General features: G+C 43.4%; 1 protein-coding gene across 4 annotated transcripts in view; it reads left to right on the forward strand.

The window, feature by feature from the left end:
* Nucleotides 1–302: 302 nt before the first annotated feature.
* Nucleotides 303–26,960, forward strand: part of CDK6 (cyclin dependent kinase 6) — a 262,457-nt gene continuing 235,799 nt past the window's right edge. Inside the window, exons 1-2 of one of the 4 annotated variants that reach the window (XM_070369850.1) lie at nt 303–452; nt 3,335–3,939. In XM_070369850.1, the coding sequence (XP_070225951.1) occupies nt 3,707–3,939 (233 nt within the window). In that variant the 5' untranslated portion in view covers nt 303–452; nt 3,335–3,706. Of the gene's footprint in view, nt 453–2,913; nt 2,933–3,056; nt 3,223–3,334; nt 3,940–26,960 lie in introns of those variants that run through there. The other 3 variants (XM_070369852.1, XM_070369851.1, XM_070369849.1) reach the window with 3 other exon arrangements.

Here is a 26,960-nt window from a genome sequence, read left to right on the forward strand (position 1 = left end):
CTCCCCCCTCTTTCTCGCCCCCCACTCGGAGCGGAGAGCCGGAGAGCCGGAGGCTCAGAGCACAGCCGGGGCTCGGCCGCCTCCCCTCTCTCCGGAAGGCTTTAATTTGCACACTCGCTGGCCACTGAGCGGCGAGCCCCCCACCCGGCCGCCGGGAGGGTCGCGGGCCGTCGGCCTCCAGGGCCCCCCACCCCGCCCCCGCCGCCTCCCCGGCTCGGGCCCCGAGCCCCGGCCGGAGCCCCGCGGCCTCCGTCCGCCCCCAGCGCGCCGCGCGGGCGGCGCCCTCCGCCGTCCCTCCGCCCTCCGCTGCAGTGCCCACCCCCTCGCCCGAGCGAGCGCCGCTAACTCCTTCCTCGAGCCGGTTTACCTGCTCCGCGCCGCGGCGGACACGTGCGAAGGTCGACCGGTCCCCGCAGCCCCCTCGCGAGGCCCGCCGCGGCCGGGCCCCTCAGGTGAGGCGCTGTGCGCGCTGATGGGTGGGCGGCAGGGTGCGGGGTGGGGGGGTGGTCCTTGGGGAAGACTTGGGGGCTTGGCCCGGGTCGGAGGGGAGGGTGGGTGGGGGTGACTGGGGCGGGTGGGGGGCGGTAGGTTCTCGGAATCGGCTGTGGTTAACCCCTTACGATCCAGGAGGGGTGGTTACAGGGGCCAGTTTCGGGGGAGCTACAGGAGTTTCTCCTAATCTGACTAGAGGGGAACATCCCACACGAGGGACTCCCCCCAACGCCGAGCTCCTGTGCCTGCTCGCACACAGTCTTGCGCACAAACACCCACACAAACACTTCTTCTCCAGTCTTTCAAACGGAACTTAGGCTCCACTGGGAAACTCACCGAGCAATTTACATTCAGGGTTTAAAATGCACTGCTTTGGGGGACCTCACGCGGGAGAGAATGTGTTTCGGTACCTTGTATTTATTTCCCCACGAAAGCTCCCCCTCCATCTCGCCGAGGTGTGGGTGTGAGCTCCACCTTCCCCACCGCGAGATAAATGTTAACGCAGACTTTTTGCTGGCAGCCCCCACGGGCGTGTTCTGCACTTAAGAGAGGAGTGCACGCCGGCGGCCAGTGCCCAGGCTGGGAGTCCCCCCGCAAGGATGGACGCTTGCTTTAGTTTCCTAGTTTACTTTCCTAATTTAAAATATCGTTAAAACGCACGCCCCATGGGTGAACACCTCCGGGCCCGAGCCCCGCATCCGTCAGTGTGCACGTGGGCGCATCTGCGTGTGTGTACACGCGGGAGTCGTGGTCCCCGGGGCGGCCTCAGGTCGCCGCGGTGGTGGCGACCCTTGCGGTGCTTGGCAGGCTTCGGGAGAGGCACATGAAGGATTTCATTGAGTGTGAAGACAGAGAGCAGAGACAGAAAGCAGAAGGAGGCGGCTGCAGCCTTTGTAGTCGCGGAGGAATGCGGAAATGTTGAAGCACTCTGTCAAACTTTTTTGAAATGGGGTCAAGTCACATTCAGCCAGCGTGGGAAAGCAACAACAACAACAAAAAAAGTGGACAGGGCGGGGGACAGGGGGGAGGCACGGCTGCTCCCGTTTCTCTCCGCCGGAGCCGACAGTCCGGGGAGCAAGGCGGGGAGAGCCGGGGCGGGCGGTGCGGGGCCCAGCGGGGGCGGCGGGCGCAGCTCCCTGCGGGGGTGGGACGTCCCCGCCGCTTCCTTCGCCGCCGGGCGGCGGGCAGGACTGGGGCGGGGAGGGGGCCCGCGGGAGGGGGCGGGCGGCGCGGCTCGCCGCGGCTCCTCCGCTACCTGTGTGGCCCTCGGCCTGGCTCCGACCGCTGGTTCCTCGGCTCGGGGGGCTCGTTCCTCGCCCTCCCCCCGCCCCCAGGACTAGCCTTCACCTTTTAAGGAGAATTTTGAATGGAGAGAATGTGAGGGGCCCGGTGCTCTCCGCGGTCCCCTCCGCCCGCAGACCGCTGGGGTCGCGCAGTCTGTATCTTTAATTCCTGGCGGAAGGCGAGAGAGCCAGAGGTTGCGGGGCAGGTAATTCCGAGGAGCTCCGGGAATTTCGGACACGCAGTCGGAGCGGTGAATGTCCGGCGGAGGCCACAGCGTTGGTGGAGCGGAGGTCCCCTGGGTCCTGGATTGCAGTTTGAATGGGAAAGAAGAGTGCGACCCCCCCTTCCCTGTTTTGTTGTGTGTGTTGGGGGTGGGCTCCGGGGGTCACTGACTGCTATTCGGACCCGACCTTAAGCTGAAAGGGGAGTGGAGCAACCACCTCTGCTGCCTACTTAGGGAACAACCCGGGTAGTGGGGAAAGGTTCGCGAGTCCTGGCCGCGGGGGCGCAACCCCTTTTCGCTTTCCCCTGGAGGCTCAGCTTTTACTCCCCCCACCCTTACCCTTTTTAAGGGGAGGCTGAGTTTTGCTCAGGTTGCAATCGGTTGAAAAATTAAAGGCGAGTCACGATTATGCCGCCTTGCTTCTGAAGTTGTTCTCCAAGGAGACGACAAGCTGAAGTGCGGCGAGCACCTCTTTATCCCATTCTTAGGGTTCGGTAGGCGACTTCACCCGCCCCCTCCCGCCCCCGCCGCCACACCGCGGGGGGAGGCATCTCTCACCCACTCCCGAGTAGCGGGAGCTCCCGCCCTCTCGGATCTGATGGGTTTCCACCAGGGAGGTCTTCCCAAGTCAGAGGAAGGATTCCGTTTCCAACCCAGACTCTTTTACCTTAAAAAGACCATTTGTGTGTCGTTTTTAAATGTCTCCTCGTAGAAAAACTGAAAGTAGAAAGAAAGGAAGCAATTTCCGAGCAGATGTCTGACCACCCCTTCTCGCACACTCCCAGCATCGGGTTACAAAGGTCCTGGGAGCCCCCACCCACATTCTACGGCCGCACTCGGGCGGACCCGAGGTCTCTCCACACCAGGCTGCGCAAGACCCCAGAACGCCCCCACGGCACCCATGGAGCCCCTGTCCCCTGACGTCCAGGCCCGGTAGGCAGGGAGGGTAGCAGCGCAACACAATGATACAGGGAAATATTAAGCCGTGACATTGACGTGCCCGGCGCCTCCCCTCCCCCGCGCTCCCGGCACACTCTGGGCTGCTTGGCACGCCCCCTCTCGTTCCACTGCGTCCCGCGCCCTGCGCTCATCCCAGAGGGGCCCCTGCAACCTCTCCGCGCGAAGACGGCTCCAGCTCTGCAGGGAAAGAAAAGTAACTTCGTTTTTCTCGGAGGAACCAGGAAGGATTAAGCGGCCTGGGAGAGGGCAGGAGCTCGCAGAGGGTAGCGATGGGGGCTGCGTAAAGGAGGAGGAGGGGTCCCTGTAGGAACCCCGGAGAATGCGCCTGGGATGTCTAATTACACTTTTTTCTTGTCCTCCCGTCTCCTCTTTTAGGTGGAATGACCGTGGACTGAGACGCGCCCGGGCTGAGACTGAGACTATGTAATCGCCTCGGTGTCTGCAGAGGACTGCGCTTCGGGGAGGGAAGAGGAGGGATCGGCTCGCTCCTCGGCGACTCAGCAGGCGGAGTTTCGCAGCGGCGGCACCAGGGTTGCGCCCGCCCGCGGGGAGGTCGCTCCATCCAGCCCCGGCGGCCGCGAGAGTCCGAGCGCCCGGGCGCGGTAGTCGGCGGGGGGTGAGAGAGAAAGCGAGACCGAACTCCGGGGCCCGAGGGAGCCAGCCGGGGAGTCCGGGAGGAGGCGAGCGGCGGCCACCAGCGAGCCGAGGGCGCCCCCCGCCCGCCCCAGCGGCACCGCGCCGGGCGGCATGGAGAAGGACGGCCTGAGCCGTGCCGACCAGCAGTATGAGTGCGTGGCGGAGATCGGGGAGGGCGCCTACGGGAAGGTGTTCAAGGCCCGGGACCTGAAGAACGGAGGCCGTTTCGTGGCGCTGAAGCGCGTGCGAGTGCAGACTGGCGAGGAGGGCATGCCGCTCTCCACCATCCGCGAGGTGGCGGTGCTGAGGCACCTGGAGACCTTCGAGCACCCCAACGTGGTCAGGTGAGCGGTGGATCGGCGCCCGTGCCGTCGGGGGCCGTGCGCTGGGGGAGGGGCTGGGATCCCCGGCCCCACGAAGATCCTGCGCGTGCGGGAGGGTGGGGGGACGGCGGGGGAGGCATGGCGCCATCCGTCGACCTTACTGAGTGAGAGTGAGTTTTGTCGACAGAGCCACGAGCCAGAGCTGGTGATCTTGCCAGACAGCGAGCAAAAAGACCAGTCAGAAAATATGACCTGCGCAGCCTTCCTCGCTGCTGTGCCAGTTCTAAGTGTTTTTCTCCGGTTCGTCCTGAAAGAGGTCCTGAAAGATGGATGTCTTTTAGGGGCTAGAACAAGGCAACCTGAGACGGGCGCCCCCCCCCCCCCCAGCCCACCCGTGTAGTTTCCTTGGCCATTAGGGGAGTTTTTGAGAGAATGAATGAGAGGTAACAGGGTATGGTGGTAATTAGTAGGAAGAAAAGTCTTCTGCCATAGCCTAGTATAAATGAGGTTTGAAAGTGCAGAAACACTTGAGAATAATTTTGTCAATTACACCTACAGTTTCTTTTCGCTAACATTGCATATTGATAAGGATGCCTGATGAAGGACTTCAGTGCCAACGCCCAGTTTGTGTCCTTTTAAAAATGTCTTCCAAATATGTTACCTGTTTGTATTATTTTGTGTGTCTAAGAGAGCATAGTCCTTAGGCTTCTTCTCCAGTCAGTCAGTCCAGGTTATGAAATATTTAGATTCTAAACGTCCTGCCCAGGATTTTCCTGGGTGGGCTGTGCTGCCGGGTGGGGAGGCAGCAGTTTTTACCGCGTTTCTTGTGTGGGAACCAGTATTAAACCAAAGTGTGTGTGACTTTGGATAATGGTGTTTTCTTAGTGATCCTGGAATTTCCCCATTGTGTGTTTGACATTGTGTGGTGTGTCATCCTTTTCTTTTTTAAACAGAGGTGCATAGTTTTAAGCTGAAAAGGAATGCCCGGAAACTTCTACAAATTAGGGTGTGATTTTACCTTTCTCAACCAACGTCTAAGATAATAAGTTGGAAAAAGGAGGTCTTGAGGTCTTCTTCCTGTCTCCTTATCCGTCGAGGGGCTCTTTTCAACAGATATATATCTACTACTGTATGTGTGCTGTGGACGAGATTATGTAAATAAGCATAGCTAAATATTTTTGTGAAAAGTCAAACAATTTAACATTAGTCACCAAAGTGGAGAGACCCAAGACTGACCTTTGAAATACCAAGCCCTCTATAGACTCAGGAAGCCCATGTGTCTACAGAGTCTTCCTGGGAGGTTTCGACTTGTCTCCTCTCATCCCAGGCCGGATGACTTGTATGGTACTTTGTTCCTGCCACAGTTAGGACTCAGGCTAGAAGGCAGCAAAGAATCGTAACTACACAAACAAGGTAATAAATGGCTGTAAAGCTTGGATCCCAATATACCTCTGTTTCAGCCAATAGTGAAGAGAGGGACTGAAAGAATCAGTGATTTAGGAAGATGAGATTGTATATAAAAGCAGTAGGTTTTTATAACCTGTGTATTTTTTTGTTGTTGTTGAGAAAACAACAGAAACCCTTTTGGGTCGTCTTTGTGATACTGGAGAGGAAAGCGAAGGGTACATTTGTCCCCTGTAACTTAGTTATCTTCCTAGCGGAACCACCCAGTCACTTCCCAAAGGGTGAATTCCACCGCTAGAATTTAAGTCCAAAATTCTTGTTTTATTTTGTCTGTTACCTATGGATAGTGTCCAGTTAAGGATGATTATCATGTATATGAATAAAATCATGGCCTTCCAATCGTCGAGGTATTCCGGAGGCACCCCTGTGTAACACTGTCCTTTCCCTAAAGCACAGTTTACTCTCATAACAGAGGGAAGTTGTTTTTGCCCTTGTGCCGGCAAATCCAACTTATTCTCTTGATTTATCTTCTTGAGCTTGGTGTGTCTTTACACATTTCTAACCAAGCCACATGTCTTGGATTCTGTACTGAGAAATTTTAGGAGATTGCATTGATAAGTCGAAATTGTACTGATATGTTGGAAGACAAAGGCATCATTTTCTAAAACTATTTCACATGTTAAGTGGTAAAGATGACATCTACCTCTTAAGAATCGTGAGGAGAAACTGAGATAGTGTATATATGAACAGTTTGTAAATTTAAGAGCGCTTCAGATGTCCAAGTATTATTTGTGTTCAAGAAGATTGACGGTGTGGGTGGGGGGGTGGGGAGGGATGGACAGGGGGCTTGCCTTGGTAGAAGTTCCCAGTAAGGCATTAGCTCACCTGTCCTTTCCTGTAGGGACGAATCATACTCAAGCCTAGACGTTACAAGCTCCGGAACCATTAAGCTACTCGGAATATAATGAGCCTATAGTTTGTCAGAAAAAAACCATCAGTCATATGCCATGAAGTTCAATGACACTTGAGAAAATCATCGATGATGTCATCCTCACGAGCTGCAGATCTCCATTCCATTTGTTTCCTTCCTGTTTCTTCCCTTCTGCTTCTGCCTGGGGCAATTACTGGTCCCCATGACTTGCTGAGCTTGACTAGGAATTCACATTTTAGATGATGGCGATAATTGTTCAGGCAGGATTAGGAAATCAAGGACAGGTGACAAATTCTTTCCTTCTAAGGGAGAGTTGTCAGAATTGGGCCCCCAAACTTGTGATTTATTGTTGCCCCAGAGGATCCATTTTACAGTCCTGTGGCTGGTTCTTTAAAGGTTTCTTAAAAGGGCAGATAGGTGCCTGTATAAATGCCTTCAAGTCACAAGTAATTGATCATAATTATAGGCCCTTCCCACAGATAGTTAAGCCTCAAAGCTTGAAGACGCATAATAAACACATTAGTTTTTCAAAAGTTTGAGATATTTGATGGATTTGCCTGAAAAGCTGCCTTGTTGCTGGCTCTGGGACTGCCGGCATGCGCAGGGATAATGACTTGAAATTCTTGCTTACCTGTGGCTTGATGTATCCCCGGCCCAGGCTTGATCAGCCAGTCAGTGTCTGGGATATAAATTTATTTGTATTTTACAGTTAGTAATTCCAAATCTGGGAGCCTTCGCCAGAATCAGACTTCAGTATGAACCTATATTAGAGCTTCTGCACTCCACAAATGAATCCCGTTTTACCTTCTGAACTAAGTATGCAGAATGGATAAAATAACATGTTTTATCAGCAATCTATCCATTCACCAAATATTTATCAAGGGCCCAGTATTTGCCAGACACTATTAGAAGCTGGGGATACATCAGTGAACAAGTTGAAAAAGTCTCTACATTTACAGAACTTAACCTTGTCATAGGATGAACAATTCTTAGATCTTTTTAATAATTCATTTCTCTTTATTTCCATTGACTTTTTGCTATATCTCACCTAACCTTTTTTTTTTTTTTTTAGAGCAGCTAATATTTGTGATAATTTGGTTACTGTGAATTTGCTGATTGAATAATTAGATAACTGAAACACTAATCAGAATCAAATGCTTTGGCGGGATTAAATTTCACTTTAGGGACATACACAGAGATCTGTATAAGACAACATTGGTGTGCAATTGATAGATATGAACATCTGAGCTCCACTTACTCAACAAGGATTTAGGAAGGACTTACTGTTTAAAAACCAAGGGGATTTTAAATAATAATTCTCCCTGGTTTTGAAGGAATAGTATGGTCACCGTAACCTGGAGACATGAATATCATGTCATTACAGAGATACTGGTTAGTGTTATCAGTGTTGTCTCCGGGGATGAAATTTGTTAGGGTAGCAGGAGAAGTAATTCAAGTTCAAGTACTAGTTCAGGAATCTAAAACTCTCAGTATTTCAGTGAATAAACTGGTGATGTCTGAATATGTTAAATTATCACTATTAACAAATTTAATCACTGCTTTAAGAAAACCAGGAAAAATGCATATAGCTCACCGATTATTATTCAAGGAGAGTTTTCCCATTTCCTCTTTTTAATGATCTCAGTAATATCATAAAAAGAGTAAAAATGTGATTTCTCTGGGAAAACCTATTAACAGAGTAGAAAGATACATGATTGGTTGCTGCATAAACATGAATCCTCTGGTGGGTTAGTTTATGGGAATCCTTCTGAATAAACTGTTATTTTGTGGGTGAATAATATATTTATTAGGACTTGTTTCAGGGAAGGCAGGAGAAGCACGAATTTAAAATGTGTTTTTATGTGAAAAGTAGGCTTTGTCTTTCATTCTCTGAGAGCTCCTTGAGAAGTTCCCAAGTTATTGAACTTTAGTAAATACACATTTTCATAGTGATGTTCTTCGATTCCTTGTTGCCGCAGAAGAACTTGGTAGTGCTGAATTGTTGCCATGGATTGCGCTGTATCCTTTTCACACAACTGTTATCACTATGGAACTATTAGAATTTCTCTATCAGTGAGGAAGTAGCTCTTAAGAGGAAGACTTGTTTAAACTTGAGTATCTTTTAGGGTATTTTCCTATGTTTAGAACAAAGGTAAGTGGATATCTGTGAAAACAGACTCCTTATTAAAAGTAAATTACCTTTAGGGAGGAGAGAGTAGCATTGAAACATATATATTACCCCGTGTAAAACAGATAGCTGGTGGGAAGTTGCTATATAACACAGGGAGCACGACCTGGCCATCTGTGACGACTGAGAGGGATGAGGGTTGGGAAGAAGGCTCAAGAGAAGGGTGTATATACACACACACACACATATATATACTTAATAGCTGATTCACATTGTTGTATGGCAGAAACCAACATAACTTGTAAAGCAATTATCCTCCCAATTAAAAATAAAATTAAAAAAAAATAAATTATCTTAAAAAAAAAAATCATGTCTCACTATTAATGATTTCCTAAGAATGCTTTTTAAGAATAAAACATCCAATACTCTGTGTGATGGGAAACTCATTAATAGTAGGATTGGAAGACACTTTGGAGGCCTTTCAGCCCTTTGGTACTATAGATAAACTAAAGTCCAGAGGTAAGCATCTTGCCTGTCATGCCATTTGAAATTTGTTGACGTACTCTAAAATCTCAGTAGCAATTTTAAAATAATTTCTTTCGTTTGAAGGAAGAGTTAACTCCAGTGAGTACATTTCTAGTTTGGAAAAAAATGAACTATATGTAGACAAAGGTGATGGTTTGCCAGGAATAAATGACATATCAACTCGGGAAATTCCTGAATTCTTGCAGTATGCCTTACTGAAGTAAATCTGTAAAAAAGTGTGATTATCCATTACATTCTGCTTTTAAGGAAATTGGGTAATAACTATGATCATTTAAATAGCTATAGTTAAGTAAAAATAGAGGTAAATAATGTAGTTAAGTAAGTAATAATACTAAATTCATTTGAGACAAAGAACAGTTAAAAAAAATCTAAATGCTTATGAACTATTTCATAATGTGGCCCTGGCATCTAATTCCCAGTTAGTGAAATAAACACTATAATACTTGAAAATTAGGTAGGATAGCAACTTCTAGACACCTAAGTAAATATGTGTTGCCCATGCTTCTTGAACTAATCACACCATTTCTAGTTCTCATGAGGCTCAGATAAGCTTCTCAGTCTTCTTTTTTAAGGTTTATTGATTTGTTTTTGTCTGCGCTGGATCTTGATCGCTGCGCTCAGGCTTTCTCTAGTTTCCGAGTGGGAACTTCTCTCTGGTTGTTGTATGCAGGCTTCTCACTGCAGTGGCTTCTCTTGGGGCGCCCAGGCTCTAGGCATGTGGGTTCCCGGAGTTACAGCTCAGGGGCTCTAGAGCACCAACTCAGGAGTTACGGCGCACAGGCTTAAGTTGCTCTGTGGCGTATGGAATCTTCCTGGACCAGGGATCGAACCTGTGTCCCTTGCATTGATAGGTGAATTCTTAACCACTGGACCCCCAGAGGAGTCCTCCTCAGTTTTCTTAGGAAGGAAATTAATCATGAGCTTCCTGGTGTTCTAGAACACAGCAGAGATGAAATCTGGGCACAGGAGGAGTGGGAGTACAAGAAGGTAGTGTTTGGAAGTGGGGCCTTTTCCAGGCGCATGGAAAATAGACACAGGTGGTTGGTGACAAGCCTGCCTACATAAAGGTTACCATTTGATTGGTGATCTATAGATGCCAGGTCTACTGGGGCCGGCGGGTGAGCAGTCAGAGGGAGGAGTTTTGTAAGAGCTGCTGGGCAGTTGTTCTGAGTGTCACCTGTGTGTTGCCATGCTTGATTTTGTTTTACCAACTACTTACGTAACTGCTCCCCATTAAGGTGAAATAAAGGCACCTTTAAAATATATATATATATATATACACACACACACACATATTATTTATCAGCATGTGAGATCCAGTTCCCTGAGAAGGGATCAAACCTGGGCCCCCCTGTCTTGAGAGCTTGGAGTCTTAGCCACTGGATCACAAGAAAAATCCCAAGAACATTTTTTTTTTTAATATTATTTTTAATCGGACAATAATTGCTTCACAGTGTTGTGTTAGTTTCTGCCATACAGCAGCTTGAATCAGCCGTAAGTATCCGTGTATTCCCTTCCTCTTGAGCCCTCTTCCCACCCCCAGCCCACCCCTTCAGGGCGTCACAGAGCTCTCAGCTGAGCTCCCTGTGCCGTGTAGGTGCTTCCCTCCAGCTGCCTGTGTTGCCCGTGGGAATGATACGTGTCAGTGCTACTCTGTCAGTGCACTGCCCCCTCGCCTTACCTCGCTGTGCCCCCGAGCCCATTCCTACATCTGCCTCTCTGTTCCTGCCCTGCAAAGAGGTTCATCAGTACGCTTTTCCTAGATTCCATGTATATGCATTAATATATGATATTTGTTTTCTCTTTCTGACTTAGTTCACTCTGTATAACAGACTCTAGGCTCATCCACCTCAGTGCAGCCAACTCAGATTCGTTCCTTTTTATGGCTGAATAATAATCCATTGTATGTTATGTATCACAAAATAAAGGCAGCTTAAAGCATGTGGCAGAAATCTGTATGTTTGCGCACACAGCAGTCGCCTGGAAGCCCATTTAGGATGGAATCAGTATTAAACAGTTAGTAGTTTACCTGAATTTGGACAGCTACTTACTTTGTCATTCAAGTAGCCATTTTAATTACTGAGTCCTATTTAGCCTTCCTAAAGGATTTTAGTTCAGTAGAATTAGAATCACAGTACAGGAGTTTTTTTTCATTGAAAAGGGTTTTAGATTTAACTTGATTCAACCCTCTTTGACCTGTGTAGGAACTGTTGTGTAAATGCATTAAAAAATTGCCTGATTTTTAATCAGTTATTTTATTCCTCAGTTACATGAGTTGTAGATACAAACTGAGGATAACTAAGGCTCAAAAACAGGTTTATATCTAGTGTTAACAGAACAGGATGACTGATGGGCATTGCGTATCAGAGAACATTCCCTTGAATGAGAAAAGTATTTTCAGTTTAATGCTTTTATGTTTGCTGACTTGAAGACAAGGGTCGGCTGTATCTTTTATATCCATAAATAACAGGGTCCATACTGTTAGTTGCCCAATATGTGTCCTGAATGAAGTAGAGTAAATTAAATTATAAGCCCCTCACATGAGAACTTTTCATCGTTTTAGAGTTGCATGTAACATTAGTAGGACTTCCTTGGTGGCTCAGTGGTAAAGAATCTGCCTGCAGTGCAGGAGATGCAGCAGACACTGGTTTGATCGCTGGGTTGGTAGATCTCCTGGAGGAGGGCATGGCAACCCACTCCAGTACCCTTGCCTGGAGAATCGCATGGACAGAGGAGCTTGGAGGGCCACAGTCCATGGGGTCGCAAAGAGACCCCATGCTGAAGTGACTGATATCTCAAGCTACATGCTGGCAGATTATTGGTTTTGACTGTATCTGTACGCCAAGCTATTTAGTAAGAACACTCAAATACTTTACTGATATTTAAAATTTTCCCTGTGACTGTCTGTTTTTTTCATCTTTAGTCCTAGCTTCAACTTTGATGGGATTTTCTTGTATTCTTTGTGCGCTTTCCCTGCTTGCATCCTACACTAATATTGACTAGTCCATTTCCTCTCCCTGGGCTCCTTGCCGCCCCCGCTGTGTTTAATGGGAGCTGGTCTCAGGGTACGCTCTCCTCCCTGTACCACCTGCCGGCACCTGTTGAAATACTGTGTATGCATCCTTCAGAACCAAGCTCTAATGCCACAGTTTTTTGGGGGGAGGGTACATACCGTCCTCTTTATTGTTTGTAGTATTGCTGTTGGGTTGTGCCTTACAAACAAAGGAATTCTGATAAGTTCGATTTCACACCTTTCTTATCCTAAAAGAAAAAATTAGTGCACAATGTTCACGATTGCATATGTTGAATTATCAAAGTTATCTGTGACACGGGTGAATTTCCATTTTGAGCAAACACTGATGAAAACCAGTTTCTTCACTTAAAATTTTATACGTCGGAGGGTTGGGAGAATTTTCCACCCTCCAGATTCTGTCTTCATGTGTTTCAGACCCTGTTTCTCCTCCGTTAGTCATGTGCTTCCTGACTTGTGTGTGTCCTTAATACCTTCATTTGGATAAAATTTCTGCTTCCTTTGAATCTTAACAACCTCAGCCCTCCTTTATGGTGCTTAGTATATGTCTGTCTGCCCTGTATATTATTATGCTTATTATGTAAGGTATAATACCAATCTCCCCTCCTCCCACTGTTTCTGACCCTTTTAACTTTCCACACCCCAGTGGTGAGCTCCTTGAGGCAGAAAGTGTGTATTGGGTCACGTCCATTTACATTCTACATCCAGTGGAAATAAAATGAATGAATGAACAAATGAATGAAATAATGAAAAGGGGGTGTAGGTATTAAGTAAGGGATCATATGGGTTATTTCCATCACAGGAATGTTAATACAAAGGAGTGTCAAATAAAGAGGGAAAACAGATCTGTATATTGGGTTATACTTATTTGGTTTCCCGGGAATAATAAATATTGAAAAGAGGAATTTTCATTTTTTTCACTCCAACATATATAGTTTATAGTCAAGTGAGTTTTAAAATTTAAGTAATTCCCATGGTTAACAGTCTTGGGCTTAATTTACATACTATAGAGAAGACATTAACATCAGGAAATGTGCACACATTCAGTAAAAGTTGAAAATGATTTGCACATTTTTAAATATAAGAATGTAAGTTACTCTGAATACGTTTTAATTGCTTGAATTCTTTTACTTTTCTTTTTACCACTAATGTGGCTTTCTGTGCTGGAAGAACTCTTCGGAGGAATGGAATTAAGTGAAATCTTTCTGTGTGCTAAGTCATTCAGTTGTGTCTGACTCTTTGCAACCCTGTGGTAGCACGCCAGGCTCCTCTGTCCATGGGATTCTCCAGGCAAAAATACTGGAGTGGTTTGCCATTTCCTCCCCCAGGGGATCCTCCCGACCCAGGGATCGAACCCTTGTCCCTTACGTCTCCTGTACTGGCAGGCAGGTTCTTTACCACTGACCGCCAGGGAATCACCTTTCCCCAATATCCTGTCCTTTAATGGGTTTATTGTCGGCAGGTCTGAGGACACAGCGCCCCCAGGAACACGTTGTCAGAACTTTTGGAAGCGTGGTGCTATCTACTTTAGTTCACTGTTCAATTTAACTCAAGGAGGAATGGAATTATTTGTTCTTTCTCTTTTTATTTCAAAATCTCAAACAGAATTATTCCTTTTTATGGCACACACTGGAATTTTCCAAGGCTCCTCTTAAGGCATGACCACCTTAGGACATTTTAAATTTCGTTCCTTATACTCTGTGTTTAAGTCATTAAGATCTATCCACAGAAAAGAGGTAGTTCTCTTTCAGGGACACTAATCTCTAATGAAGTCTCTTTTTTATTTTGCTTTCTTTGTTAAGTAATCTCATAATTTCTGTGTTAGGTATTCCTAAAAATTAGTGTAAAACATGTATTTTTCCTAATGTTTTCTTTTTAGAAGGTAAGGTATGAATGTGTAAAGTTGGAAACATTAACTCTTAGCCCTATTCAGCAACAGAACAAAAAAAACAGAATATGTCTTTGCATTTTAAATGTTAGGCTATTGGCTCTGACCAATATATTTTAAAACTTTTTGGTGGAAACCAGGAAGCTAGCTGAGTGGTTTCAAGTTGGGAGTTTTAGATGATGTCGTCTACATTCCAACCATGTAGAATCACTTAAAGGAGCTATTAAATAGCCTTGGATAAAAACGGGATGTTTTCTTGTTGAGCCATAAGAAACCCAGAGACAAGATTTAGAGATTGGGCTGGAAAGGACTCCTGTTGCTGATCAGGACTGAAGTATATTTAAGTTATGGAAGTCCCCTTAAAGAACAGGGACAGCATCCCTCCTTTGAAATAACATACCTCTTACATATTAAGATGAAATGAAAAGTTGAGACATCCTGCTAGTTGTTACAAATTCCTTTAAGCCCATGAGATTTAATCAGTGGTAATTTCTCTAACCAAAAGCTCATTAGGCTAGCGTGTAGGATTGATGGTGCCTCTTGGGTCCTCAACTACACCAGTTAGTTTTGCAAAGAGCAAAAAGTTGACTTAGACGGGAGAGTTGGTTTCCAGGAGAACTATAAAAAAGCTTGGTTGATTTGGTGGTACCCATTCCTGATGGGAGAAAAATAGGACTTTTGAGATGAGTCAAGAGTAGCATCTTTGTTTATGAAAAATGGTATAATTTTTTCCCCATCTTAGGTGATAAAGTTGAGAGGTGAAACCATCATTAGGCCAACAGAGAATGGTTAAGAGATATACCTTATGAACTGAAAGGACCACAGACTCATTAAAAGGAGGGAAGAACATGGCAGAAGGTGAGCTAAGTTGAGGTAGAAGTGAGAGATACTGTATGGTGGAGATGTAAAATAGTGACAGAATCTGGCAATGCTTACGTAAATCTGAATTTTCTTAAGAGTTCAAGCTTTGAAACCTAGTGAAGCCTAAAGTTCTGGTACGTTTAGAAAGACCATAACCAGTGTTTGTTGAATAAGTAAACTCAGGCTATCATGCTTTTTAATTCCATAATGATAAAATGGCATAGTTGTCTGATTCCTTTTTCTTGGGTACCTTATTTTAGCCAGGGCTTTCCTGGTGGCTTAGAGGTTAAAGCGTCTGCCTCCAGTGCAGGAGACTCCGGTTCGATCCCTGGGTCGGGAAGACCCCCTGGAGAAGGAAATGGTAAACCACTGCAGTATTCTTGCCTGGAGAATCCCATGGACCGAGAAGCCTTCTGGGCTACAGTCCACGGGGTCGCAGAGAGTTGGACACGATGGAGTGACTTCACCTTCACCTTATTTTAGCCATATTGCATTGTCCATCATGCACATGTCTTGAAGTAATGCATGAATTAATATAGAATGTATGCTTTGCATTAGACCATAAGCTCCATGAAGACATGAATTTTTGCCCCTTTTGTTAACTGCTTTTATCCCCAGTGTCTAGAACAGTATCTGGCACATAAATACTTGTTGAGTGACTTACCGAAGAGCTAAGCAGTGAGCAAAGATTACTCTTTTACAGGAGTTTTTATGACAGTAAAAGTGTAAATTAACACCAAATTCAGCAGCTGTGTTATTTTTCTATTCACTCATTAGTGTTGCATTTAAAACTCTTAAGGTTATATAGTCTAATAATTATATTAGTAAATTGGATTATGACAGTAGTTAGGAGTTATTGAATAATTTAGTAATTAGCAAGTAGACTGGACACTAAGATATATTCCCTCTAAACTAATTTTTCCACTGATATTTTCATTCAGTTATGAACATAATTTTACATAAACAGTATTAACTGATATTTTAAATGGTCATATGATTTGTGGCAGAGTTGATTTAGATATTTTGGTGGGAATTTTAGGATATAGTTTCCGATTCTCCCGGTCATGAAATTTTATAGAGAGGATTGACAATCAGTTTCCTGAAGAGTCTGGCGTGAGCTGTAAAGTCCTGGTGTAAGCCCCTACAGCTGTGCTTATCGCAGGCCCGTCTCACCGTGAACCTTGGCCCAGTACTGCTGTTTGGCATTGCTGCTGCTCCAAACACCTTTCTTCTCTGCTTAGATCAATTGACTGTGATCACCCAAAGGATCTGACCTTACTTGGTTGTGGCTAATAGTAATGATGAAAAGAAAAAGGAGGAAAAAGCGGAAGAGGAAGGAGAAGGGGAGGAATGGAATGGTGTGGAATAGACTAGAGTAGAGTGAAAGCGTGCGGTGTTCCCAGCCTGCTGCTGTCAGATACATTGCAAGGACTTGTAACTGAAGTAGGATACCAAGGGGGTTATTTGTAGTTTTTAACTTAAAGTAATTATGTTTTCTCTTAAAGACGTTGTTCTGATTAATATGGCTGTGTAGTCAGTTACCCCAGAATTTAGGGGCTGGAGACAACCTTTTTCTTAGGCTCAAGGATTGGGTGGCTGGGAAACAGCACAGTGAGAGTAGGATCTCTGCCCTGTGATGTCTGAGTGATGCCCTGTGATGACACAGCTGCTAGGGAGTTGATTCATTTTGAGAGGATGTCTTCATTCACAAGTCTAGTGCTCACTCAGGCTGGTTGACATACGCTAAGACCTGAGCAGGGGGCCTGTGGACCAAAGCATGCACACCCTGCCACTCCGTGTATCCTGAGCTTCCTCTCAGCGTCAAGGCTGCAGAGTAACTGGACTCCTGTGGCCCTGCATGGCTCCACAAGCCAGTCAGTGTCCTTAGGAACAGATGGGGTTACTTCTGCCACATTCTGTTGGTTACAAGTGAGTTCAAAGCCCCACAGATTCAGGGGAGGGCACATCTACCATCTCTTCCTGCTGCTGCTGCTGCTGCTGCTGCTAAGTCGCTTCAGTCGTGTCCAACTCTGTGCGACCCCATAGACGGCAGCCCACCATCTCTTACTAGAAAGTATTAAAGAATTTGTGCCTCCCCCCTTGATAATCATGACATACATGCTTGGTGATTACTATAGCAGAGTATATGATAAAAAAGCAAGGCTCCTGTCCCAACTATCCCTGTGCCCAGTACCCAGATACAACTTCTTTTAATTCTGTGTTTGGTGCTTCTGGTTGTTCCTCTGTGAATCTAGATAATATGCTATGCTCTATTTCTTAATATCTAAACTTCAGGTAATAACTATTGACTTCCTATTCTGAAAGATGAAGATTTAGCTCATCAGTACTACTCCTTGTTAATCTCCTTCCTCTTTGGTTTGATAGGGACATTTTTATTTTTTATGATGATTTAAAATAATATCTTTAAACATAATTTTTTTTGTTCTTTCTCTTTTGGCAGTGTCTCTTGAGTCTACATTTAGTAAGAGAGGAATTCTTTATTTCCCTAACTTTTCCTCACAACTTCCATCAGCTACTTTGCTAAAGTTGTTAAATATTTGCATTCTGTTTTGCAACCTCAGGTATAGGTCCAATGTTAAAACCCTGTGAGGCTGAGAGAGTCCTTCTTTGTTAAATACAGACATCTGGATTCTCTTTTCTTATTCTACATCACTTTAAAAAAATTACACCTATTTTAGTGTACTGCTTTTTCAGACCATGACTTTGTTTTTCCTGGAGTTTATGATTGCCTTTTTATTTTTCTTACACTATTTGCCTTTATCACAGCCAGAATGTTTTCTTTTCAATCATTTCATCATATCATCTATTTCTATTGAATTGCCCAATTTCCTGAAGTTTCTCTGAAGTTTTGGTTTACTGAGAACTGGTTATTTACTTGGATTGATGAACCGTTGTCTTCCTGGGACTTTTTCACTGCTCCTCTGACTTGGAGCTACTCATTCCTGCATCCTGACTCTTCCTCTTCAGTGGTTCACACCCTTCTTTTGCTAGTGTAGGTTTGTGAGAAACTCCCTAAGAAACTGTGTATGAGAGATACACTTTTCTGAATCCTCACCTGTTTGAAAACATCTTTATTGTCTCTCGCAATTGATTATGACTTGATTGTAGAAATCTAGGATGAACAATTTTTGCCACAAAACATTGCTTTCTCTGTATTCAATGTTACTAATAAAAAATCATCTACTGATATGATTTTCTAATTAGTTTTTAGTGACTTTTTTTTTTTCTCTGAAAGCTGCTAGGATGTGTTCTTCAGAAATATGTGACTGGGTGTGGTGCTTTTTTAAGTCGAATTTGCTGGGCATTCCTTGAGATCTTTCTGTGCATATTTATTTTGTTTTTAAAAGTTACTTTTTCCTATTTGTTCTGTTCTTTCTTCATGAATCCCTCTTGTTCGTCAGATATTCAGTCTTTCAATTGGGACTTCTAAGTCTCTTAAGGTTCAGTTTTACAGATTGGCCTTTATGTTTCTTACCATCTTTTCCTCTACTTTATAATTATTTTCTTTCCTTTGGGCTTGTTTTGCTTTATTCTAAAGAAATCTGTGCTATTTTCCAAACATCTATTGAATTTACTCTTTGCGCAGTTATATTTTTAACCTCAAACTATCTTTTTTGTTGTTGTTCTTTGCTTGTTTTTTTTTTTTTTTAATAAACATTCTATTCTGGTTTTATAGTTGTACTATGTCTGTGAATTGCTCTAAATTTTGAAAAAGTTCTCCATATTATCTGTTTTAGTCAGTATTTTGTTCCTAACTTTTTTGTTTTCCCTGTTGCTGGATTCCTTAAATGCTGAGTAGTATTTGGATGGGCTCCCCTGGTGGTTCAGACGGTAAAGAATTCACCTGCATTGCAGGAGTCCCGGGTTTAGTCTCTGGATCGGGAAGCTCCCCTGTAGGAGGGAATAGCAGCCCACTCCAGTATTCTTGCCTGGAGAATCCCATGGACAGAGGAGCCTGGCAGGCTCCAGCCTATGGGTTGCACAGAGTTGGACACGACTGAGCGACTATCACTTCACTTCAGTATTTGGATATTATTTTGCTTTTTTTCAAAAAATCAAGTTTATTGAGATATAATTTACAAACAGTAAAAGACATCCATTTTGAGTGTGTTTTTTAATAAAGTCTGACAAGTTTATACTCTCATATAAACTACCATCAGAGTCAAGATCTAAGACATTTCCATTACTCCAGAAGTTCCCTTAGGCCCCTTTGCATTCAGTCTTCTTCCTCTACCTGAACCCCTGGCAACCCTAATCGTCTTTTTGTCATTATAGATTCTATTTGTCCTTTCTAGAGTTTCATACATGGTATCAAACAGTATTGTGTTTTTTGATATCTGACTTGCACAGGTATTTTTGAGGTTCATTTATGTTGACTGTATTAGTAGTACATTCTTTCTCATATGAATTTGCCGTAATTTGCGTTATTTATTCACTCACCTGTTGATGGTTAATTGTGTTGCTTCCAGTTTGCAGTTATTATGAATCATGCTGCTATGAACATTCATGTACAGGTCTTTGTGTGGATATGACACATGCTTTCGTTTCATTTGAGTAAATATCTAGAGCGCCTCCCTCGTAGCTCAGTCGGTAAAGAATTTGCTGCAATGCAGGAGGCCCGGGTTTGATTCCTGGGTCTGGATAAATCCCCTGGAGAAGGAAATGGCAACCCACTCCAGTATTCTTGCCTGGAGAATCCCATGAACAGAGGAGCCTGGCAGGCCACAGTTCAGGAGGTTGCAAGAGTTGGACACAACTTAGTGACTAAAACCGAGTATCTAGAAGTGGTCTGCTGACTTGTATGGCAAATGTATTAATATGTTTAATTTTCAAAGAAACTACCAAACTTTTCCAAACTGGTTGTACCATTTTGTATTTCCACCAGCAGTGTATAAAGGTTCCACTTGATTTGCTTTCTACTCAACATTTGGTATTGTCAATCCTTTTACTGTTAACCATTCTATGTTGAGTGCGAACTGATACTACATTGTGGTTTTAATTTGCATTTACCTGATGACTAATATTATTGACCATCTTTTCATTTGCTTATTGGTCATTCTCTTAGCTTCTTTTGGGAACTATCTATTCAAATATTTTGACCACTAAAAAACTGGATGATCCGATTGTATTGTGAGTTTTTTATGTATTGTGGAACACTCTTTTGTCAGGTGTGTGTGTTGCAGATATTTTCTCCAGGTCTCCGGCTTGCCTTTTCATTTTCTTAATGGTGTCTGTCAAAGAGGACATTTTGATTTTTCCAACGTTTATAATTTTTTTCTTTGATGGATTTTGTTTTTTTTAGTATCCTATCTTTGCTTACCCCGAAGGCACATAGATTTTTTCTTGTTTTCTTCTAGAATTTTATAGTTATTGCTTTTATGTCAAGTCTGTGGTACATTCAGGTTAAATCTGTGTGTGGCTTGAGGGAAGAGTCTGGTTTAATTTTTTTCTTGTATGGATTATCCATCTGTTCTAGTGCCATTTGTTAAAAAAGACCACGCCTTCTTCATTTTGAATTACCTTGGCACTTTGATCACAAATGAGTTGACCATATAAATTTAGGTCCGTTTGTGGACTCTCTGCTCTGTTCCATTGATTTATATATTTATACTTTCGCCAGTGCCATGATGTTTTGATTACTGGCAACCCACTCCAGTGTTCTTGCCTGGAGAATCTCAGGGACGGGGGAGCCTGGTGGGCTGCCGTCTATGGGATCGCACAGAGTTGGACACGACTGAAGTGACTTAGCAGCAGTCTTATAGTAAGTCCTGAAATCAGGTAGTGTAAGTTTTCCAACTATTTTCTTCTTCTTTTTGAAAGTTGCTTTTGCAATTTTGTCTGCTGAAATTTTGCTAAGAATTTTTGCAACTGTGTTCATGAAGGATATTGTTATCTAATTTTCTTTCTTAAATAACGTCTCAGGTGTTGGTTTGGAGGTAATCCTGCTATCATATAGTGAGTTTTCTAAGTGCTTCTAGCTCCTCTGAAAGACTTCATGTAACGTTAGTATTATCTTCTTACATAGTTAACAGAACTTACCAATGACGTCATCTGAGCCAAGGATTTTCCTCATGGGACGGCTTTTAACTTCAGATTTTATTTCTGTAGTGGACATGGAGCCATATAGGTTGAATCACTTTGTAACTTGTTTTTCAAGGAATTGTATGTTTCATCTAGCCTTTGGGGTTTACTGGCATGGATTCTTTTATTTTCTTATCTTTTTAATGTCTAGAATCTGTAGTGATGTCTTCCCCTTTCATTTCTGATGTTAGTAATTTGTATGTTCTCCCTGTTTTTCTTGATAATACAGGTAGATTTTTGTTAACTCTATTGATGATAAACCAGTTTTTGGCTTCATTAATTTTCTTTGTAATTTGTCTATTGTCTATTCCACTGATATTTACTTTTAGTTTTATTTCCTTTTCCTACTTACTTTGAGTTTAATTTGTTCTTATTTTTTAGCTTCTTGAAATAGTAGCCTTGTTCATTGTTTTCAGAATTTTCTTCTCTTCTAATATAAGCATTTATGTTGTTTTATTTGCTTCCCACAAATATTGACATAGTGTGATTCCATTTTCGTGTGATACAAAATATTTTAGCCCTGTTTTGGTGATGAATTTTTGACTTGTGGGTTATTTAGATTTGTGTTTTTAAGTTTCCAGATATATACAGAATTTTTCAAATGCCTGTCTAATTAAATTCTGTTGTGATCAGAGAACAATGCTATATGATTTTATCCTTTTTAAATTGATTAAGACGTGTTAATAAATGTAGATAAAGTGTATCTTGGTACTTGTTCTATTTGACTCTTTAAAAAATATTTCCCATTTTCCTCTCATGTGTTCATGTTTTCCTTTAAATCTTTAAGAACTTTTATAATAGTTGCTCTTTGTCTGCTATTCCATAATCTGTGTTATTTCTGGGTCTATTCCTATTGACTGATTTTTCTCCCATATGTATGCATGTCTGATACTTTTTTATTGAATGCCAAACATTATGAATATTTCATTGTTGACTGCTTGATTTTGTTCCATTCTTTTGAAGAATGCTGAACTTTTGTTCTGAGGGTCAGTAAGTTACTTGCAGTTGAGTTTGATCCTTCCAAGGCTTACTTTTAGTTTTTGGAAAATGTAGTCCATGGGGTTGCAAAGAGCGGGACACAACTTAGCGACTGAACAACAACAACAAAAGGAGGAGGGGAGCTGCTCTGCTTTAGACTTTACTTGAGGGCTAGGTAAGGCCCGCCACTAAGGCCACGTTACCCTTTTGTGGTCTCCACTCTTCTGGTTAGTGGGAACTAGAAAGATTTCTTGCTTTGTGTGAGCTCTAGGAATCTTTCAGTTTACAGCTTCCTGGTAATTGTTCTTTCTCAGAAGCAGTTTTTCGCTTGGCCTCAGGCGCAGATTTAGGCAAGAACTCAGGAGATCCCTTGTAGATTTCGGAAGCTCTTTTTCTAGGTAGTTTTTTCTTCAGTTCTCTCTCTCACGGATTTTAGTCACTTTAGCTGCCTTGTCTTCTCAGCTCTGATTTCAACCTGCTCAATCCAGACGATGCACCTCATGGGATGTTTCTCTTGCCTGTGCCCATGGTTTGGAAACTGCCTCCAGGCGTAAAGGCAGGGTGGTCCAGGGCACCTGATTTGTTTCCCTAGTCTCCGGGATCACAGTCCTGTGCTTCCTGTACTCCAGTATCTGAAAACGGTGGTTTCATATGTTTGTTCAATTCCTAGTTGTTTGTGTCAGGTGGATAAGTCAGCCCTCTTGCTTTCTTATAGCCCTAAATACCCATTAGTTTTTGTAAAAAAAAAAAAAAAAAAAAAACTGGGTAGCTAGTATGGCTGTTTATTGTTGCACTCCCTAATTTGGAGGACAGTGTAATTAATCATCTAGAAAGGAGTGATAAAGGTAGAAAGAACATCATCTTTCTTCCATTACCTATCTCATCTGGCTATCTAAATCCATCATCATTCTAGATTTTCATGCCGTATTCCTCCCTGAAGCCAACAGGCAGTATAAAGCCCATATCATGCAATAACTAGTTTGATGTCATATTGATTTTTAACCAACTGGTTTTTCTTATGAGAAACAAACTGAGAAAAATAAAACTCAAGACGAATTAATTTCTTTGCAGGAATTTCCCATGTCTTGATGATTTAAAAGAATCTATTTTGCATTTAAATGAATCATTATGAGCTTGACTGAAGCTTGTTGGATACTCCAGATTACTCACTGTAGTGTGTTTTTTGATGGAGGCAGGAAGTGAAAAAGCAAGGTCTATGAGATTTTTGTGTCTGTGAAGTCGTTTAATGTTTCTCATTGAGGCTTTGGTCACTAGGGTAAATGACTCAAGGTATCTATTGTGCTTAGCAGTTTTTAAGGGGGAATTTCCCCCACCATGTTTCTCCCCTCCCCAAAATAATTAATTATACACTGGAAGTTTCAGTAAGTTTTTCGCAGTTTGTGAAGTCAGCATATTTCTGGAAGCTCACTGTGAGTGTAATTCTTCGCTGTACTCAGGCTTTTGTTTCTCCACCCTTGCCTCCAGCACTGTACTGTAAGGACACAATTCTATCGCTATTTTTTTTTCCCCCTCTCTCATTTGATGTGGTAGTTTGCATACAGCTGCAGAGTAGACAGTTACCTTTGAAAGGAACATTTGGCCGCTCTAATTTGATTAAAGAAAACCACCTCAATCATTTCTAGACTGAGAACGTTTTCATTTTAACTTGGCAGTCGGAGTTGGGAATGTACTCAGTGCACTTAGATATGTGGGGAGCCTAGTCAGGGAACAAAACCGACTGCTCAAATGGAGAAAGCTCTGGTGCAATTTTTTTTCTCTCTCTCTTCTTAAGGCAAGCAGTGTTACATAGGATTGCTTCTCTTCTCTCCCAAATTTTCTACAACCATGGTTTTCACCTCCATCTCCTCTTCACGGTTATTTACTTAAGAATTCCAGTAAACTAATTCTGGCAGGGATAAATTACTACCCTAACACGATCCAAAGGACTTTTAAATCCTTAAAAATTACCTCGTTTTTATATGGAAATAAAACCCCAAATCATAAATGACTGTGAATGGCATATGCTTTCTTGGCCACTATAGGGAATGGCCAAAGAAGTGTTCAGACCATGGATACAACTGAGAGTCTAAACAACAGCAAAAATGCAGACCAAGGTTTGGAATTTACCTGTGGCTTTCATGGAAGAAAATTACTCCCCGTCAGAAGCCTGCAGCTCCAGCCCTAGGCAGTTATCTCACACGTGCGTCCTTCGATTCTGAGATAGAACATCTGATCACCTGGCTAGTGTGACAGTTGAAAATATATTCTGCAGATTGTGGGTTGGCATCAACTTCATAGATGTTATTGAAAATGCTCGAGCAGGGGCTTAATGTCTATCAGGTAAACCATGAACAAATTCATGAATCACAGTTCAGTAATATATAGTCTTTGGGGGAAAGATACTATGTGGGCATCTTACATTTAAAAGTTAGAGTCTGACATTTTAAATATAAGTTTCAGAGTACACATGGGCCCTTGGAGACACTATTACATTCAGATCAGTTCAGTCTCTCAGTCGTGTCCCACTCTTTGCGACCCCATGAACTGCAGCACGCCAGGCCTCCCTGTCCATCACCAACTCCTGGAGTTCACTCAGATTCACGTCCATAGAGTCGGTGATGCCATCCAGCCTTCTCATCCTCTGTCGTCCCCTTCTCCTCCTGCCCCCAATTCCTCCCAGCATCAGGGTCTTTTCCAATGAGTCAAGTCTTCGCATGAGGTGGCCAAAGTACTGGAGTTTGAGCTTTAGCATCATTCCTTCCAAAGAAATCCCAGGGCCGATCTCCTTCAGAGTGGACTGGTTGAATCTCCTTGCAGTCCAAGGGACTCTCAAGAGTCTTCTCCAACACCACAGTTCAAAAGCATCATTAAACAGTTCATGTCTTGAAGCTACTATTAATATCTGATAGGATATCTGCGGGTTTGATCCCTGGGTCGGGAAGATCCCCTGGAGAAGGAAGTGGCAAACTCACTCCAGTATTCTTGCCTGGAGAATCCCATGGACTGAGAAGCCTGCTGGGATACAGTGTATAGGGTCATAAGAGTCGGACCCAACTGAGCAACTAAACCACCACCACAATGATATTTGCCTGGGGCTTGCTGTCTGCATGAAAACTAGGCAGACCTGAGAGATTCCTGCAAGACTTAATCATTCTGAGAGAAAGAGAGATGCACATAATAGTAGAATTTGAAGAGGACTTGATCGAGTTCAGTCTCTTATTTCCTGAACAAAATCACTCTCCTTAAAAAAAAAAACAGAACACTCCAAATGATTGAGTGGATGTATTAATACTAAGGACTGTCCAATAGATGTCTCACAAAGGGGCATGACTGAGTGACTGAACAACAGCAAATAAATGTTTGCTGTTCGACAGAGCTGTGTTGTCACTGTGCGTTCTTCTCCGTCTTCTGCCATTTTCAAGTGCTGGAGTCATTTCTGCCTTTAATCTCAAGACTTGTAGTCACCCGAGTCTTGTTCTTCCTTTGAGAGTCAAGGGCCAAGAAGCAGTGCAGTCTTCCAGTTCTGTTTTTACACGCAGTAGGGAGAGTGTGAATCTCCCTTTAGGCATGTCTGCATCATCAAAGCATATGAAGGTGGTAAAGGGACTGCAAAGATGACCGCCCAGAGGCCACTGCTAAGCCGGGGTTTGGGGGCTCACGGATTTTGGTGGAAACAGCTTTGTAAATGCAGTTGAACCCCACCCTGGCTAGCTCACAAAGCTTATTTGTTCCAGTATAGCCTAGCTGCTTCTATCCATGCGATTTTTCAGGCAAGAATACTGGAGTGGGTTGCCATTTCCTCCTCTAGGGGTTCTTCCTGACCCAAGGATCAAAGCCCAGTCTCCTCTGTCTCCTGCATTGCAGGCAGATTCTTTACCCACTGAGCCATCGGGGAAACCCGAATAATATACTACAGTGCAATCAAATATTGCAAAAAGTAATGCTTGCTTTTCTTGTTTTGTTCATATTCTACAAGTATAACATTCAGTAGCATTTGAGAAATAAAATACTGATGATTGAGGAAAAGTTGGTTTAATATGAATAAGGTATTTGGAGACCTAACGGAGATTCTGGAGGAAACTGCTTAATACTGATTCTTTAATATCAACTTCAGACTTTCTCTCTCAATAGAGTATTGTTATAATATTTCTCATATATAATTGCCTTTTTAAAAGTATGCTTTTGCATTGCCCAGTACTACATACAGAACATTGCCCAGGAACTACTATTGGAGGTGTCAGGTTTATCTTCTGTGGCTTCTCAGTTTGGGGTGCCAGCTGTTGAAATGCAATGAAATTATTGAATGTTTCTGACAAACGTATAGAAACTAGCCTGAGACCAAGGTCTTATTTTGTTTTGGTTTGTTTTTAAATAGGTAAAGAATGTGTTATTCCTTTTTGTATGGCAGTTGTCTACTTCTTAAGCGCTGTTAGTAGATTCATTCTTACTGTAACAGAGGGTAAGGGAGGATTGTTAGTCCCATTGTGCAGGTAAAGAAACAGACTCCTAACTTCTGCAGGATCTGTTCAAGGTCACCTTGACTCCAGGTGTTATTTCCCCTTAGGGTTTTTGTGTAGTACTACAAAGTGTTTTAGTTGCTCAGTCGTGTCCTATTCTTCCCGACCCCATTGACTGTAGCCCACCAGGCCCCTCTGTCCATGGGATTCTCCAGGCAAGGGTATTGGAGTGGATCGCCATGCCCTCCTCCAGGGGATCTTCCTGACCCAGGGATCGAACCTGCATCTCTTGCATCTCCTGTGTTGGCAGGCGGATTCTTTGCCACTGAGCCCCAAGTATTTTGGTCACGCAAAAATCATTTGGACATAGGACTCTTTTTGGCTAAAGGCCTCTTTGGGAAATGAAGCAGACATATACTGCATGCTTATAGAGGCTGGACTTTATTTTTGGGAGAAGATTATCTTCTTATAACCAGAAACTAGAGGTATAATTGCTTAATTATGACAGATATTAAATGCTGTATATATAACATATCCATGTTTTTAGATTAAAAACTTTTTTTTTTTTCAACTAGTTGTTTTAATAACGTATGTGGAGGCAAGTGGCCATAGAATTGGGACTGTTCAATAGTGCTGTTTGTTAGGGTTCATGCTGCTCCACTTGATGGCAGTCAGTTTTCCATCCCCGAGGCCGGTGAGCAAAGGGAGGAAGAGCT

Source organism: Bos mutus, chromosome 4 (assembly GCF_027580195.1).
Source record: "Bos mutus isolate GX-2022 chromosome 4, NWIPB_WYAK_1.1, whole genome shotgun sequence".
Lineage (NCBI taxonomy): Eukaryota > Metazoa > Chordata > Mammalia > Artiodactyla > Bovidae > Bos > Bos mutus.